This window comes from Anolis carolinensis, chromosome 5, assembly GCF_035594765.1.
Source record: "Anolis carolinensis isolate JA03-04 chromosome 5, rAnoCar3.1.pri, whole genome shotgun sequence".
Lineage (NCBI taxonomy): Eukaryota > Metazoa > Chordata > Lepidosauria > Squamata > Dactyloidae > Anolis > Anolis carolinensis.
In genome coordinates, this window is record NC_085845.1 from 29,694,509 (window position 1) to 29,709,424 (window position 14,916).

At 38.9% G+C, this 14,916-nt stretch overlaps 1 protein-coding gene across 1 annotated transcript in view; it reads left to right on the forward strand.

The window, feature by feature from the left end:
- The window catches only part of enpep (glutamyl aminopeptidase), a 50,512-nt gene that overhangs the window by 19,030 nt on the left and 16,566 nt on the right, over nt 1–14,916 (forward strand). Inside the window, exons 4-8 of the mRNA XM_062983096.1 lie at nt 1,873–1,993; nt 4,510–4,664; nt 6,192–6,305; nt 7,117–7,251; nt 9,338–9,403. Coding sequence (XP_062839166.1) covers nt 1,873–1,993; nt 4,510–4,664; nt 6,192–6,305; nt 7,117–7,251; nt 9,338–9,403 — 591 coding nt within the window. The remainder of the gene's footprint in view (nt 1–1,872; nt 1,994–4,509; nt 4,665–6,191; nt 6,306–7,116; nt 7,252–9,337; nt 9,404–14,916) is intronic.

Below are 14,916 nucleotides of genomic sequence, written 5' to 3' on the forward strand. Positions count from 1 at the left end.
GGTGTAATAGAGAATAATGTCCTGTCATGTCTGGTAGTCTAACTGGATCCTGAGGAAGAGTTGTCATTTTGTCTTTCATCTCAGGCAGCAAACTGTTTTGGACCAGCCCTTCTTCCTTTCCATGTGTAAAGCAGTGGGTGAGGGAATGGCGATTTGACAGGCAAGGCTAAGGAGAGCACATCTCAATTTTCTTCCTCTGTTGTAAGAATTACTGAATACTTGCATAGAACTAAAGTCTAATGTGTTAGGTTCCAGGTAGGCCATCTATTAAATGGAAGACTTCCACTAGTTGTAATAACTCTTGGATTCAGGCATGTAGCGGGGGGGGGGGGGGGGGGGTGGTCTCAGGGTGGTCTGTGAGAAGACCTTACTGGTATTATTTAAACTGTTATGTTTATTCATATCATGATCTGATCACCATGCTCAATATATCTCATATGCATGAGGGTATTGGGATAACGATACAAAAGGTTTGCTAGGGTAGATCCTCTCTCACTCAGACTCAGCCCCCCCCCCCAAATCAAAATCCTGGCTATGGGCCTGCTTGGACTAGTTGGACTTTACTCACACAATGACAAAGTTAGTTTCTTTCAAGATAAGATGTCTTAATAGGTTACCAAAATGATATGCCTCAGTTTCCTTATCTTCAGAAGAGATCTTATTTCCTACATGGTTTTGCTGATCTGCAGTTTCTTCATTATTCTTAGGAGCTTTGGCTTTAAGACTTAGTACAGCTTGCATTACTCTTGTAGGTAAAGGTTTCCCCCTGACATTAAGTCTAGTCGTGTCCGACTCTGGGAGTTGATACTCATCTCCATTTCTAAGCCAAAGAGCCAGCATTGTCCATAGATACCTCCAAGGTCATGTGGCTGGCTGACTGCATGAAGCACCGTTACCTTCCCGTCTGAGCGGTACCTATTGATCTACTCACATTTTGCATGTTTTTCGAAATGCTAGGTTGGCAGAAGTTAAGGCTAACAGAGGGAGCTCACCCTGCTCCATGGATTTGAACTGCTAATCTTTCGGTCAGCAAGTTCAGCAGCTAAGTGGTTTAACCCACTGCTCCACAAGATAACTGTGTCATCTTGCAATTTTAAAATATTCAACTGCCAATAAAATGGGGAGCAGCAGGTGAAAATGTGGGTCAAAACACCAAGATTAGCTCTGTTCTCCAAGGGTGCATCTACACTGTAAAATTAATGCAGTTTCACAACATTTTAACTTCTGGTCTATCTGTAGGTTTATCTTTCTCTTCTATAGTCTGTGGGAAAGGTTATTGGATTATACGTGTCTTAACCTTACAACTTTCTGATGGAAAAATGATAATGTATTTATATGTACATTTGACATACTTAATTGACCCACTGAAATAAATAGTTTGGAGTAGGTGCTTCCTGCTAAATGCTTTGCATTCCAGGCCAAAAAAATGAATTGTATGTTACATGTGAATTGCTCAGAGGTATACTAGTGCTAAACCAATATAGCCCTAAAACCAAATGAATGGAAGCAAAGTGAAAATACCATCTACTGCAGTTGCACTGGACTAGAACTTAGCTGAAGCTGTTCCATGAAACAGTTGCATAAATGGTTGTGCAACATTGCATGGGAAATTCCCATGGTCAGTTGTACAAGAGGTTGTAAAACTGTTTTGACAAATGGTTGAGCAAGAGGTAGTACAGCTGGTTGCACAACACCTTTGTAGAACTGCTTGTGCTATGAATACTGCACTGGACATCATCCTTGTTCTCACACTGAAATATGCAATTCCTAGTTTAACATGGACTTTATTACCTCAGCAACATATTTGGATACAGGTCATTGAGTTACACTTGGAATATCTCTGGATTTATCACTTGTTTTTCTTTTAAACAGCTTCGCATTTATGCCCAGCCTCAACAGATACACACAGCCGAATATGCAGCAGATGTAACTGAAGCTGTATTTAATTTCTTTGAAGATTACTTCAATATGACCTATTCTCTTCCCAAACTAGGTAATCATTGTAATTTCTTTTTCTCATTTTTTATTGATGTCATCATTTTGTTACTTTTCCATGAACTGCTCGAAAAATCATATGTAAGTAGTGTTTGAAGTATCGAAGCAGTGCTGGGATTATGCCAAATTTGTCCCTATATTAAAATGTATCATATGTTTTGATGAGTAAACAAATATGTCAGATCACTGATTTATATAGCCCAGTGTTATAACCCGAGTTTAACAGTAACTTACCTAATTGTGTTACCTGTGTCCCCTTTAATATACCATATAGATGAACCCTTGAAATACTCTTTAGAAAACTCTGTAGAGGGCATTATAGTAGTCTAATCAGGAGCCTGAGCCACTGTGGCCAGAGCTATTTTTCCCAAGAAAGGATGCAACTGACACACCAAAGCTAGGCAAAAGTGCTCTCGGTCTCTGCGGCTACCTTGCTTTCCAAGAGCAGCACTGGGTCCAAGAGCACCCCCAAGCTATGAATGCAATCTTTCAGAGGAAGAGCAACCCCATACCAGATAGTCTGGGACCCCAGTCCCAGTTTGGTTTTCCTATTGACCAGCAATGCTTTCATCTTGCCTGAGTTTCACATCTAAGTGTTACATGACTTTTGCCTCACCTTTATTCCCATTTTAGTGTCTCAACAAAGAACAATTAAGGAACATTTTGCATTTTACATATCATTAAAACAAAATACTTAAACATTGATATAAGCATAGAGATGTTCTGAGTTAATGTTGATAAATATAAATAAAGCTAAAAATTATGTCAGTTGTGTGTTGATCAAAATGAAACACAGACCAATGATCTTAGTGCTGAACCAGTGAGCCATATTTTAGCTTTGCCTGTATTGGAATCAATCTGAATTCTCAGCTATACCAAGTAGCAGCTCTCTTATGCCTCTCTGAGGAATGCAGAGTCCATAATTCTCATTTAAACTGGTATTGATTGCCAGCCATGAAGACATGACCCCTCATGTTGTGGTGAATAGAAGCAGATGTTGTTCATTGCAGAAGGATTTAGTTTACTTAATTTGGCAATAAATATTTCTGAGCCCCATTTACAGAATCCCTTTACAGCATAATTACATGAAGATGTAGAGCTTAGTTTGGCATCACCAATATGGCAGTAGAAAGTGTCCCTGCTGTATGTGGGGCAAACTGTGCCTGCTTTGGGCTTTGTATCATAATAGTAACTGGGTGTCTGTTTGCATGAGGGTACGGTTTCTGGAAAAAAGTGCAATAGCAGCTCCCATCAGCCCCAGACTGCCTGGCTGGTAGTAGAAGGTGGTGGAAATAGTAGTTCCATATCATCTAAAGTCTACAGATTTCCCAGACCTGTTGCAGAACACATGCCTCCACGTGTAGTTTATTCGATTCCATATCCTATGTTTGATTGAGGAAGATAGGTATCAAGTTTCACATTGTGTGAACAGAGGGAAGAAATGTGCAGCTCTCCAGATGCTGTTGACTGCAATTCCCAGCAACACTAGCAAGCATGAGTAATGACAAGATATGCTGGTAGTTCTATTTTAGCAATATCAGGAAAGTGGCATTAATTCCACCTTTGTTACAAAACCACAAAGAACAAGTCAGCCACATAATCAAGGTTAGATACCAGGCAAGCTTCAGTTTTGGGGAAAGCCTTTGCATCCAGTCAAGAACCAGCTGTAGGGTAGCCATAAGAAATTCTGCTTCCGGAAGCAAAGGACCATACAGTGCCTCTCACCCTTCCATGTTTGGAGTCCAGCTAAGTTTGCAGATGAATCCTACTACAACACTGGAGATGGGACAATGTCATCTACCATAGGGTTTTCTACACAATCTGGCATGAAAATGGCAATTATTTTATTCCAGTGTGTCAGTGACTGATAACATATTTGTGATCATTGGCTCCCATCCCCTCCCTCCCTCTCTTTCTGTCAGTTTGTGGACTGACACTTGTCCATCAGCCACAATTTTGACTCACACTACATTTCCACATCCAGGTACAGCAGCCTAGCTAAGAGCTTTATCACTCTATGCTGCTGTAGTGCTATTATTCCACTTAAACTGCCATAACAACATTGTTTGGAATCCTGGGATTTTCAGTTTTGGGAGGGGCATTAAGTATTCTCAGCCAGGGAGCTCTTGGACCTCATTAAACTACAAACTTCAAAATTTGACAAGATGTCACAATGGCAAATAGTGCTAAGTGTACTGTGATAAGGACCTTAGCAGACATAGGGCAGGTTGCATGATAAGCACAGAACTCTCTCTTCTATTGTCTTATCCCCACTCCTCAGCTTCAGTTGCCAAAGGCAGCAGCCAGACTCTGCCCAATGATATAACCAGAACTACATCAGTCACATACTCATACTCATGCAAATGCAAAAGTTTACACAAGGACTATGGCTAGGCTCAGATAACTTGCCTAGGAGAGTCAAGGGGTGAGAAGCAGGCTCTGAGCTGTACTGGGACTAGAGGGAGATGAAATTATGTCAGCTTTCAACCAAACTTTCTTTTTTTTCCAATGTAGACAAAATAGCCATTCCAGATTTTGGCACTGGGGCCATGGAGAACTGGGGGCTGATCACTTACAGAGAAACCAACCTCCTTTATGATCCACAAGAATCTGCTGCTTCTAACAAGCAAAGAGTAGCAGCTGTGGTTGCCCATGAACTTGTTCACCAGGTACAGCTTTCAAAATATTTTACTATGAAGACACTAAAAAAGAACACACAACCCAGGAAAATTGGTATCAATTTGTCTCTTGAATTCTTCTCTATACATTTGTTTGTTGATTGTGAAATGAGGTTTTTTTATTTTAAAACTTCAAAAGACTGAAATGATATGGCTTTCACTCCATTACATCCTACTTTATTCATCCAATGCTGAATGCAATTCTAATTGGATGGCCCCCCATGAGGGTCTTCCTCCAGGGGCAAACCAAGAATGGGCAACTTGGAAGTCCCTGAACAGACTCAGAAGTGGAGTGGGCAGATCAAAAGACAACTTGGCAAGGTGGCACTACCTGGAGGAATCCTCCACCTTGTGTGACTGTGGAGCTGAACAAACAACTCAGCACATGTATGCTTGCCCACAATGCCCTGCCTCATGTATGGAGGAGGAGTTGTTTAAAGCTACAGACAATGCGGTTGCTGTTGCCCGCTTTTGGTCCAAAACTATTTAGTTGCTTGTGATTTCTTTTCTTTTTTATTTCCATTATTTGAAATGTATTTGTTGTACAATGCTTTTGACACGAAATAAATAAATAAATCCTACTTTATTAGTTAGTGGTTTACTGCTAGGGACTTCTATAGCATAATGTTATATTAAAAATATACTCTCCATATTGGAAACCAGCTACAGATGATGTATGGATTTATTTATTTATTTATTTATTTATGATGAACTAGTACTTATTTAGTCATTATTTATAAATTCAATCATTTATTAATAATTCTACCTTTCAGTTAATTTTTTCCCAGAGAATTTGAGAAAAAGAAATTAAGTAACAACGACGTAAAGCTTGCTTCCTCTGATGTTTTGGAGGCTTTCTCCTCCACTGCTCTCCTCTAAGAAAAGGGGAGGAATTTGGAAGCCATTTTTTTTTTATCTTAAGTCTAAACTTGCACTATGTTGAAACAAAGCTTCATAAAATATGTTTTGAAACTGGCTAATTTCAAACAAACCAATTGTAACAATTTAACCATGGTATGTTTAGTCAGGACAATGCAATAAACTGTGAACCATTGAGAACAGAAGTGAAAGATCATAAACTCTTTCTCAAAGTGATGGCAGGGTAAGAGTATCAGCAGCTTTTTTTTGTATCAGAAGCGACTTCGAACATGCTGCAAGTCGCTTCTGCTGTGAGAGAATTGGTCATCTACAGATTTGTTGTCCAGGGGACACCCAGATGTGTTGCCATCCTGCTGGGAGGCTTCTCTCATGTTCCTAACATGCTGATATTAGCCTAATTGTCATTACAATATGCATTATTATGATGTTTATTTCAGTCAGTTTTAGCTAAATTAATTATCAATGTGTAATATTTAATACCAATAGACATCCTAATAACCATGGACATTGGATGTTTGAAATATATATGAGAAGCCACCAGGTGAAAAGCCATGGGTAATCCATATACATATTTGTTAAGATAACAGATATTTGTTTTACATTTGTGTTTTTTTTTATTAAAAATGCTTTTTATTACAGTGGTTTGGAAACATTGTAACCATGGATTGGTGGGATGACCTTTGGCTAAATGAAGGATTTGCCAGCTTCTTTGAGTTTCTGGGTGTGAATGCTGCAGAAAAAGATTGGGAAATGGTAAATATTTCAATGCTACAGTGCTTAGTATTTTAGCATGTAAAGTTTGATGGAACTGTTTAGCAAAAGCTTTCCGGTAATGATAATCTGCCCAGAATACAAATTGAGCTGTGAGTAAAATGTAGATCATAACATTGAGAAATCATGACATGATACCAACCCACCCACTAACTGCTGCTTCCGTTTTGTGAATTGAATAGCAGTGTTATCCACTGATACATCATAGTCCTAGACACTTGGGAAGTGTCCAATTTGTGATCTAATACAAGAGCCAGCATAGTGATCTTGTTTGCTGTGTACTAATCTTGTTGTGTATCTAATAATAATAATAATAACAACAACAACAATTCAAGGCTTAGAAAATTGGTTGGGAAAGCATCAGCACATGACTAACTGAATACTAGAGAAGATATTGCAGATGTTCAGTGGAACAACTTCTCTAGAGAAATGGCAAAAATGTTTCCATCCACTAGAGTCTATTATTTTGGAAAGTCTATTTTTGATGTTTTGTCTGGGGAATTCAAGGATGTCACTTTTACACAGTCGAGATAGAGGCATCGTAAATGCAGAGTGTGGGTTTCCTTCCTGTAAGTAGTATGGTGCTAGTATAGACACAAAGTATTCCAGCCTTTCAATGGAAGAATCTTCCTTGACCTATCTGCTAGTGCTTACTTCTTTCACAACAGTGTCTGTTCTGGAAAGATTCCAGTTTAAGAGCTTCATATTGACAAACCTTTACTCAGTTGTAAGATCCCTGCTTTCATTTCCTGTAATAGTTATTTGGTTTCTCCCTTTTCATTTTTCTCCACAGTTGGACCAAATACTAATTGATGATGTGTTCCCTGTGCTCAAAGATGACTCCTTGCAATCTTCTCATCCCATTGTTGTCGATGTTTCTTCTCCAGATGAAATAACCTCTGTGTTTGATGGCATATCCTACAGCAAAGTAAGAGCGATCTCAAATTGTAAATGGAAAGAAAGATGTTAAGAGGAATGCATATTTCTTCAATAGCAGAATACTCTGACATAGAAAACATAGGAGCCACAGTTGTGTCAGCGGTACTGGTAACCTGCACGGTAGTAGTCCCACCTCTTTTTTTGCATGCAAGAAGCTACATGATGCCAATCATATACAGTATGACCTCACTATCTCCTATGGTTATATTTATCCAAGTCTAACAAAATCTGGACTATATGCATTTCAATAGGGTTACACCTTACCTATGATTGTGCATATTCATGCAAAGTCCATTAATGTATCCCTTATGGATGTTGGGGGAGGGCCATACTGTACAATAGTAAAGAGTCAATAATATTTAGGTCTCAATAGTTAGGCTTAAATCCTATTTTTCATCCCAAATAGAGTGTCTCATTTAATCAACAGATTCAGTGGCTCTATCTCTTTTGGAAGAAGCCACCAAGATTCTGCCATTGTACCCCAGAAGTCTGATAATGAATTTACCCTTTGTGTTTGTTTCCAAGTCCTTGCATATATATATATATATATATATATATATATATATATATATATATATATATATATATATATATATACACACACACACACACACACACACACACACACACACACACATATATATATACACACACACACACACACACACACACACATACACACACACACACACACACACACACCAATTGTGAATTATGCATTTTACTGACACCTCTTTATGCAATACACATGCTTCCTGATCACTTCTTCCATATGAGAAAGTGCTCATTTAAATTCAGATTCACCATTCAGAGTTGACACCTTATAAAGCTGTGTTGTAGTTATATATCAAGGATCAAATACAAAAGAGAAAATGTGAACCAGCCCTGAGACTGTGACTTACAATGAGATTGCCAACTCCTAAATTCATGCTAGTCATGTATGTGTACTTAAACCTACCATATTGTCCTTGTAATTGTCCTGTATCACAGCTTTATTAGGATCCACTGAAGAGTCACTTGCAGTGGTTGGGTCATACAATTCCTTTACTACAAACTGGTATGAATAGTGACTAGCACAATTGTTTACAACAAACCATTCATATTAACAATTCCATCAGAGCATGGATTGGGAAGACACTTGTATCAATAAGGGTTTATGAAATTTACTTTCGTAGAATAAGAATATCCACATTCCCTAACCACCATGGCTATTAGGAAATTATTAACTGCAGTAGGCAAAAAATAACTTCTCCCATCTTGGATACCAAGTCAGATTATTGGTTCAACATGCTTAGTAATGCAATTGCTTAACTCTAATTCAATTGCCAGACAGGAGCCTTTCTCAGCCCCATTTAGTAAAACCAAGACGCAAACCTAGGACTTGCTGCATGCAAAGCATCTCTCCTTGTTGAAATATGGTCCCTTTAGCATTTGGATTGTTCTAGTCAAGGGGTGGGAGATGGGGAATGAGCAGCTGACTGTAAATAGAGTTTATCTATATATTGGCCGTTATCCCAGAGCAAATCTGTATGCCAAGCAGATCTGGTTCAGACTAGCCAGGCTATGAAATCACACATAAATTTTAGAGGCTGAAATTTCTCAGCATCTTGGCCTTTTTGAGTATTAGAAAAGGGGAAACACTAAAAATAACAATTAAAAATAGACTTCAATAGTATCTTTTGAAAGCACAGAAACTTAACAAGGTCTTTGGTAAAGATATATTTTTGGGCTTGAAAGGTGGAGTTTGGTATCTGTTGCTATGAAGCCATCTGTAAAAGAGGCAGCATTTAAGATATGACTCCCACAAACCACAGTGAATTGTTGATGACTAAAGACAGTTGATTTATGACTATTTCAATTTTTGTGCGTTTTGGTTCATTCTGGATTATCTTCATTCACACATGAAGCTAAAGAGATGTATTTACTCTAAATGAGAAAATTTAAAAGTATGAACCATATGTATATGTTGTTACTTTATATCAATATAAGGAAATAATGTTTTTATAAATGTTTCATTCAGACTGAAATTAGTATGAAGAATTTGATATTTGTAATCCTTATTACCATTTCCTTAGGGAGCATCAATTCTCAGAATGCTTGAAGACTGGATTTCACCAGAAAAATTCAAATATGGGTGTCAGGTATGTGATCTACTCAGATAGGTGGGGGGGGGGGGAAACAGACATCAGAATTAAAAGAACTAGCTAGATGTAACTATTTTCTTCGTCCAATAACAAAATTGTAACTAAGCTACAGATGATTCCCTGTTTTTGTGGTATAATGGTAACTCTCAGCTACTTTTATAGTTGCAGTATCATGCCCTTATTAATGGTGAAAGGAATATTCCTAGACTCAAATGCAGTTTCATGCTGTATCTCATGCTGCTATGCCTTGCCTTGTTGAGGTTGTTGAAGTGATGATAAAGAATAATCTTTTAAAAATGTAATTATAAAGGTGGTTAGCTAGACCTGGGTCTCATAACTAGAATCACTGAATCATAGAGTTGGAAGAGATCAGAAGGGCCATCCATTCCACCCTCTGTCATGCCAGAAAACACCATGATAGTAACTAATTATTTTAAACATTATTAGTGGAGCCCCCAATGGCGCAGTGAGTTAAACCGCTGAGCTGCTGAATTTACTGACCAAAAGATCTGCAGTTCGAATCTGGGAAGCAGGGTGAGCTCCTGCTGTCAGCCCCATCTTCTGCCAAACTCACAATTTGTAAACATGCAAATATGAGTAAATCAATACATATCACTTTGGCAGGTAGGTAACGGCACTCCATGCAGTCATGCCAGCCACATGACTTTGGAGGCATCTACGGACAACGCTGGCTCTTCGGCTTAGAAATGGAGATGAGCACCACCTCTCAGAGTTGGATACAACTAGACTTAATGTCAGGGGAAAACCTTTACCTTTACCCTACATTATAAACATAAATTGTAGCATTTTAGTTCTATGCAAAATAGTCACTGTGGTGAGCCTATAATAGCCACTAAAGGCTATAAAACTATACGTACACACCTACTTCTGAAAACAATAGCCTCTACTTGTTAATAAGGATGTTTAGGGTTGTGCTAATCCTAATGCTCATCATACTATGAGACTTTGGATAGAACTTCTGAGATTTTTTGTATCCTCGGTCATCTTGAGGATAATCACTTTGGGTTTTCAAAATTATTTAAGGAATTGGGTATCTGATGAGGCTGAAAATAAATCAACAGTGTGATAGTGCAACCAAAAAATCAAATGTAATTATCAACAGAAGTACACTGTCCTAATCAAGTGCAGTACAAAGCCACTCTATTCTGCTTTGGTTAGACCTCACCTGGAATATTTTGTTAAATTCTGGGCATTGCAATTCAAGAATCCCCTCCTTTCCTCGGGTCATTTGGCCAGCTGCTATTGTGACAAAGTATAGCCTACATGACTTTCATCCCCTCCAGAGCGCTGGCTCATGTGGACAGCTTGCCCAGGCTAAATTAAATCCAGTCTAGGTGTCCACACCAGCCCCAAAGTGCTAGGCTCCTCTAGAGTTCTGGGGAAACTGCAGAGCATTCCCCAACTTATTCGAACACAAGGTAAAATTAGGTGAACTGGTTACCCTGTGTTACAGGTCAGAGGTTCCTGGGCATTTTGTGGACATCCAATCCAGGGTTTCTGGCCAGAATAAGCAGTCTGTTAGTCTAAAATTACTTGTGCTACCAAATTCATTCTCTCAGTTAGTCTCTAAGGTGATCCTTTTTCACATTGCTATTCCTTCCTCTGTCTTTGAATTTTACCTCTTTAATATAAAGTTGCAGGTTCTTTCTACTTCTTCAACTTCCAAGATTAGCAACAACTCTGTTATATGTATTCATTTTAACAATTTTCAGGAGTTGTTAGTTTTACTGTTTAGACTACCAAAAAAATCTGGCTCTCAGAATTCCTCAGCGAGAATTCCCCAACCAGCATGAACATTGTCATTGAAACGAGTAACATTTCCAAGCACTGTACTACAGTAGTGAACTACAGCTGTACTCTCATGTAACATTGTTACCCTTCCATTTTATTTCACATTTTATTCAATTACCAGACTGTAATAAAAAATGACAAAAATAGTAATAATTCCATTATTGGTTTCATGATGATGTGTTTGTTCATGTTTTAGTAATGCTGTAACCCGCCTCGAGCCGTGAGGAAAGGCAGACAAGAAATAAAATTATTATTAATTATTATTATTATTATTATTGTTGTTGTTGTTGTTGTTGTTGTCACAGGCAAAATTATTAACAGGCTAAATGAATATATGGCCTTCAGGGTTTTTTTCCATACCATCATCTTCAGAGGCAAGAAGCAATACATTTGACATATCAAAGATGTATTGTGTCATAACAGTGTTATCCTGTAATCACCCTTTTGGAAGCAGAGAAGTCGCTGAGAGTGAGACAAACAGCACCATCTACTGTCAACATGTAGCTAACTCAAGATCTAAGAAGTTGTTAGGAGGAAATGAATCGATGATCTATTTCACAGAGAGCCTATCAAAGTAAACAGCTACTTTTGTATTAGAAAAGGAAAGTTTTGCCAGCAAGTATAATCCACAATAATTGAAGTGAGTACAGGGTTAGTGATAGTAGGAGTAGTGAAAGAGGCTATGAATCTATGAATAGAAAATGAATTGTAGCACAGATAGATTTGAGGGGAGTTCTCAAAAGCATTTTGATGGGAAAACCCCATCCACACCTGGCTGCTAGGAAAATTGCAGCTAAGCTTGAAAGGAAGAATTGTTGGCAGATGACAACTGCTTTTCTATCACTCAAAAAGTCTTAGAACATATATCCTGTGAGCCTTGGTTCTACTACATCACTGGGTATTTTGCCTAACATACCTAAGGTTGTGTTGTCGAAGGCTTTCATGGCCGGGATCACAGGGTTGTTGTATGTCTTTTGGGCTGTGTGGCCATGTTCCAATACTTCTGGAACATGGCCACACAGCCCAAAAGACATACAACAACCCTGTGATACCCAAGGTTGTTTATTCTGCTAGGAGGCAAAGCAAATTTTATCAAAACTATCTGCACTTGCTTGTCAATTTGAAGAAATTGTTGGATTCCTTTTGCCTCTTGGCATGACAATGTGATCCTCTGGATTCCCATGTGGTTAAGCACATGCTGTAATACAATTTGTCACCTGAAAATTATTTTGTGGGTTGCTCAGCACACCAAATTTTGTTGCAACTCAAGCACTATTTTAGATCAGAGATGAGTAGTCATAGTGGGACCTGGGCTATATCTACCTAGATCCCTGAACTCTGTCTATGTCTGTATGTTCCTTCAGTCCACCTCATGACCCTATGAATGTCACTGTTTTTTAAGGCAAGGAATGCTCAGAGGTGTTCTGCCAGTTCTTTCCTCTGATATACAGCACACAACACCAGGTATTTATTGGGGATTTCCCATCCAAGTGCTGACTAGGGTTGACCTTGCTTAACTTTCAAAATCAGATCCACCAGTTTTCCTGGAGCCGGGGGAGGGAGGAGGTGTCGGGAAAACAGTACCTATCTATGAATTAGAGCCATAAAGAACACATCTAGCAAAGTAATTCTGATATATTTTCATTATCGGGTACACCAACTTTGTTTTCCAGCTGACCTCAGGTATGGCAAAGGAAGAATTATGTCTCAATTAAAGATGAAAACACAAGCAAGGGAGTTTACAAGAAAATTCAGCAAAAGCACAGCTGTTCCCTGACAATAGAGTAAAAAAACCCCATATTTTTTCTCAGTCTCACATGGCTGCAGGAACCATTCTTTGGCCTTTGAAAGCAAGTTTCAGTGCCTTTAATAGGACAAGGACATTGGGAGTCAGCATTTTTTAACCTGACACATTTATTGGACAATGCAATTAGGACCAAAGAGCTCACAGACAGCATTCCGACCGTGTTCGTTTTTATTTACTGAAGGCTGCATGGTGTACCTGGATTATAAATTCCTGTCTGGTTAAATGAATGAGGGTTATTTTAAGAAGTGTTCTTGAATAGCAGGAATATAAGGTGAAGCAAGGCGTAATGAGAACAATCTGCTCTCTTACATAAATAGCTTCTAATTGAGTGAAATAATCGAGGTCAATAAGAGTTATGCTTTTGACTAAGTTTAAACCAAGGACAGACTTTTTGGGGAAAAAATCAAATCTTTTTATTAATCTTGTAAATCTTTTCAGTAGGTGTATGTTAGCCACAAGAGTTTGAATTTGCTGTATGCTCAGCAGTTTCACCCAAATCATATGCAACAGGAGTGGATAAGTTGTGGCCATCCAGGTGTTCTTGTTGGACTCCGACCCATTGGCTCTAGCCTGTGGCTACCATGTCTGTGGAGGTGTGATATTACTCCAAGATTCAGATCAAAAATGTTAAAATCATACATAGGTTCAGCTGTCCAAGGTGCTGAAGTTTGATTTTGAACTAGTGCCAACAATTAGACATCTCCTTTGAAGTTCAGGCTAAAACCCAGAGAAGATTCAGCCCTGTTGACTTGAAGCCAGCAGCTATGGCTAACCCTAGTTGGTATTAAAGTGGTGAGAAATTATGGCAGCTGAAGTCCAGTAATAACTGGATAAATTGCCCACATGCTCTTTCTGTCTTTCTAAGTTCATAAGCACCACATTGTTTAATGGAACTTATTTTCTAGTGATTTCATTGTTGCTTGATTATGATCCTCTATCATACACTGGAGCACATCTCATGATGTTCAAGAGGAACATATTGGATTGCTTAGTATCCTTAGAAAAACAGCCTGAATCTGATCTTGAGAACAGTTATTTGAAAGCCCATCTTTGAATCTCTTTTTCTGTCCACCAACATTCCGTTTTCAATTCTTGAGTTAGGAATATAGCAGCTGGTTTGGGAGACCGTGATCGGGCATTTGGACAATGTGGCCAGTCCAGCGAAGTTGATGGCATAGGAGCATTGCTTCAATGCTGGTGGTCTTTGCTTCTTCTAGCACGCTGACATTTTTCTGCCAGTCTTCTGAAGAGATTTGCAGGATTTTTCAGAGGCAATGCTGATGGAATCGCTCCAGGAGTTGAGTGTGATGTCTGTAGAAAGTCCACGTTTCGTAGGCATATAGCAGGGTTGGGAAGACAATGGTTTTATAAATGAGCACCTTGGTATCTCTAAGGATGTTCTGACCATCAAACACTCTCTGCTTCATTCGGAAAAATGCTGCACTTTCAGAGCTCAGGCAGTGTTGTATTTCAGTGTCAATGTTGACTTTTGTGGCTGCCAAGGTAGCTGAAATGGTCGACATTTTCTAATGTTATACCATTAAGCTGTATTTCTGGCCTTGCAGAGGGATTGGCTGGTGCCTGCTGGAAGAGCACTTTGGTTTTCTCAATGTTCAATGGGAGGCCGAGCTTCTCAGATGCTTCTGCAAAGGTGTTTAGAGTGGCTTGTAGGTCTTCTTCGGAATGCGCACAGACTATGTTACCATTTGCATATTGGAGTTCTATAACAGATGTTGTTGTGTCCTTGGTTTTGGCTTTCAGTTTGCTGAGGTTAAATAGTTTGCCATCTGTCCGATAGATGATTTCCACTTCAGTGGGAAGCTTCCCATCAACAAGATGAAGTATCATAGTGATGAAGATGGAAAATAAGGTTGGGACAATAACACATCCC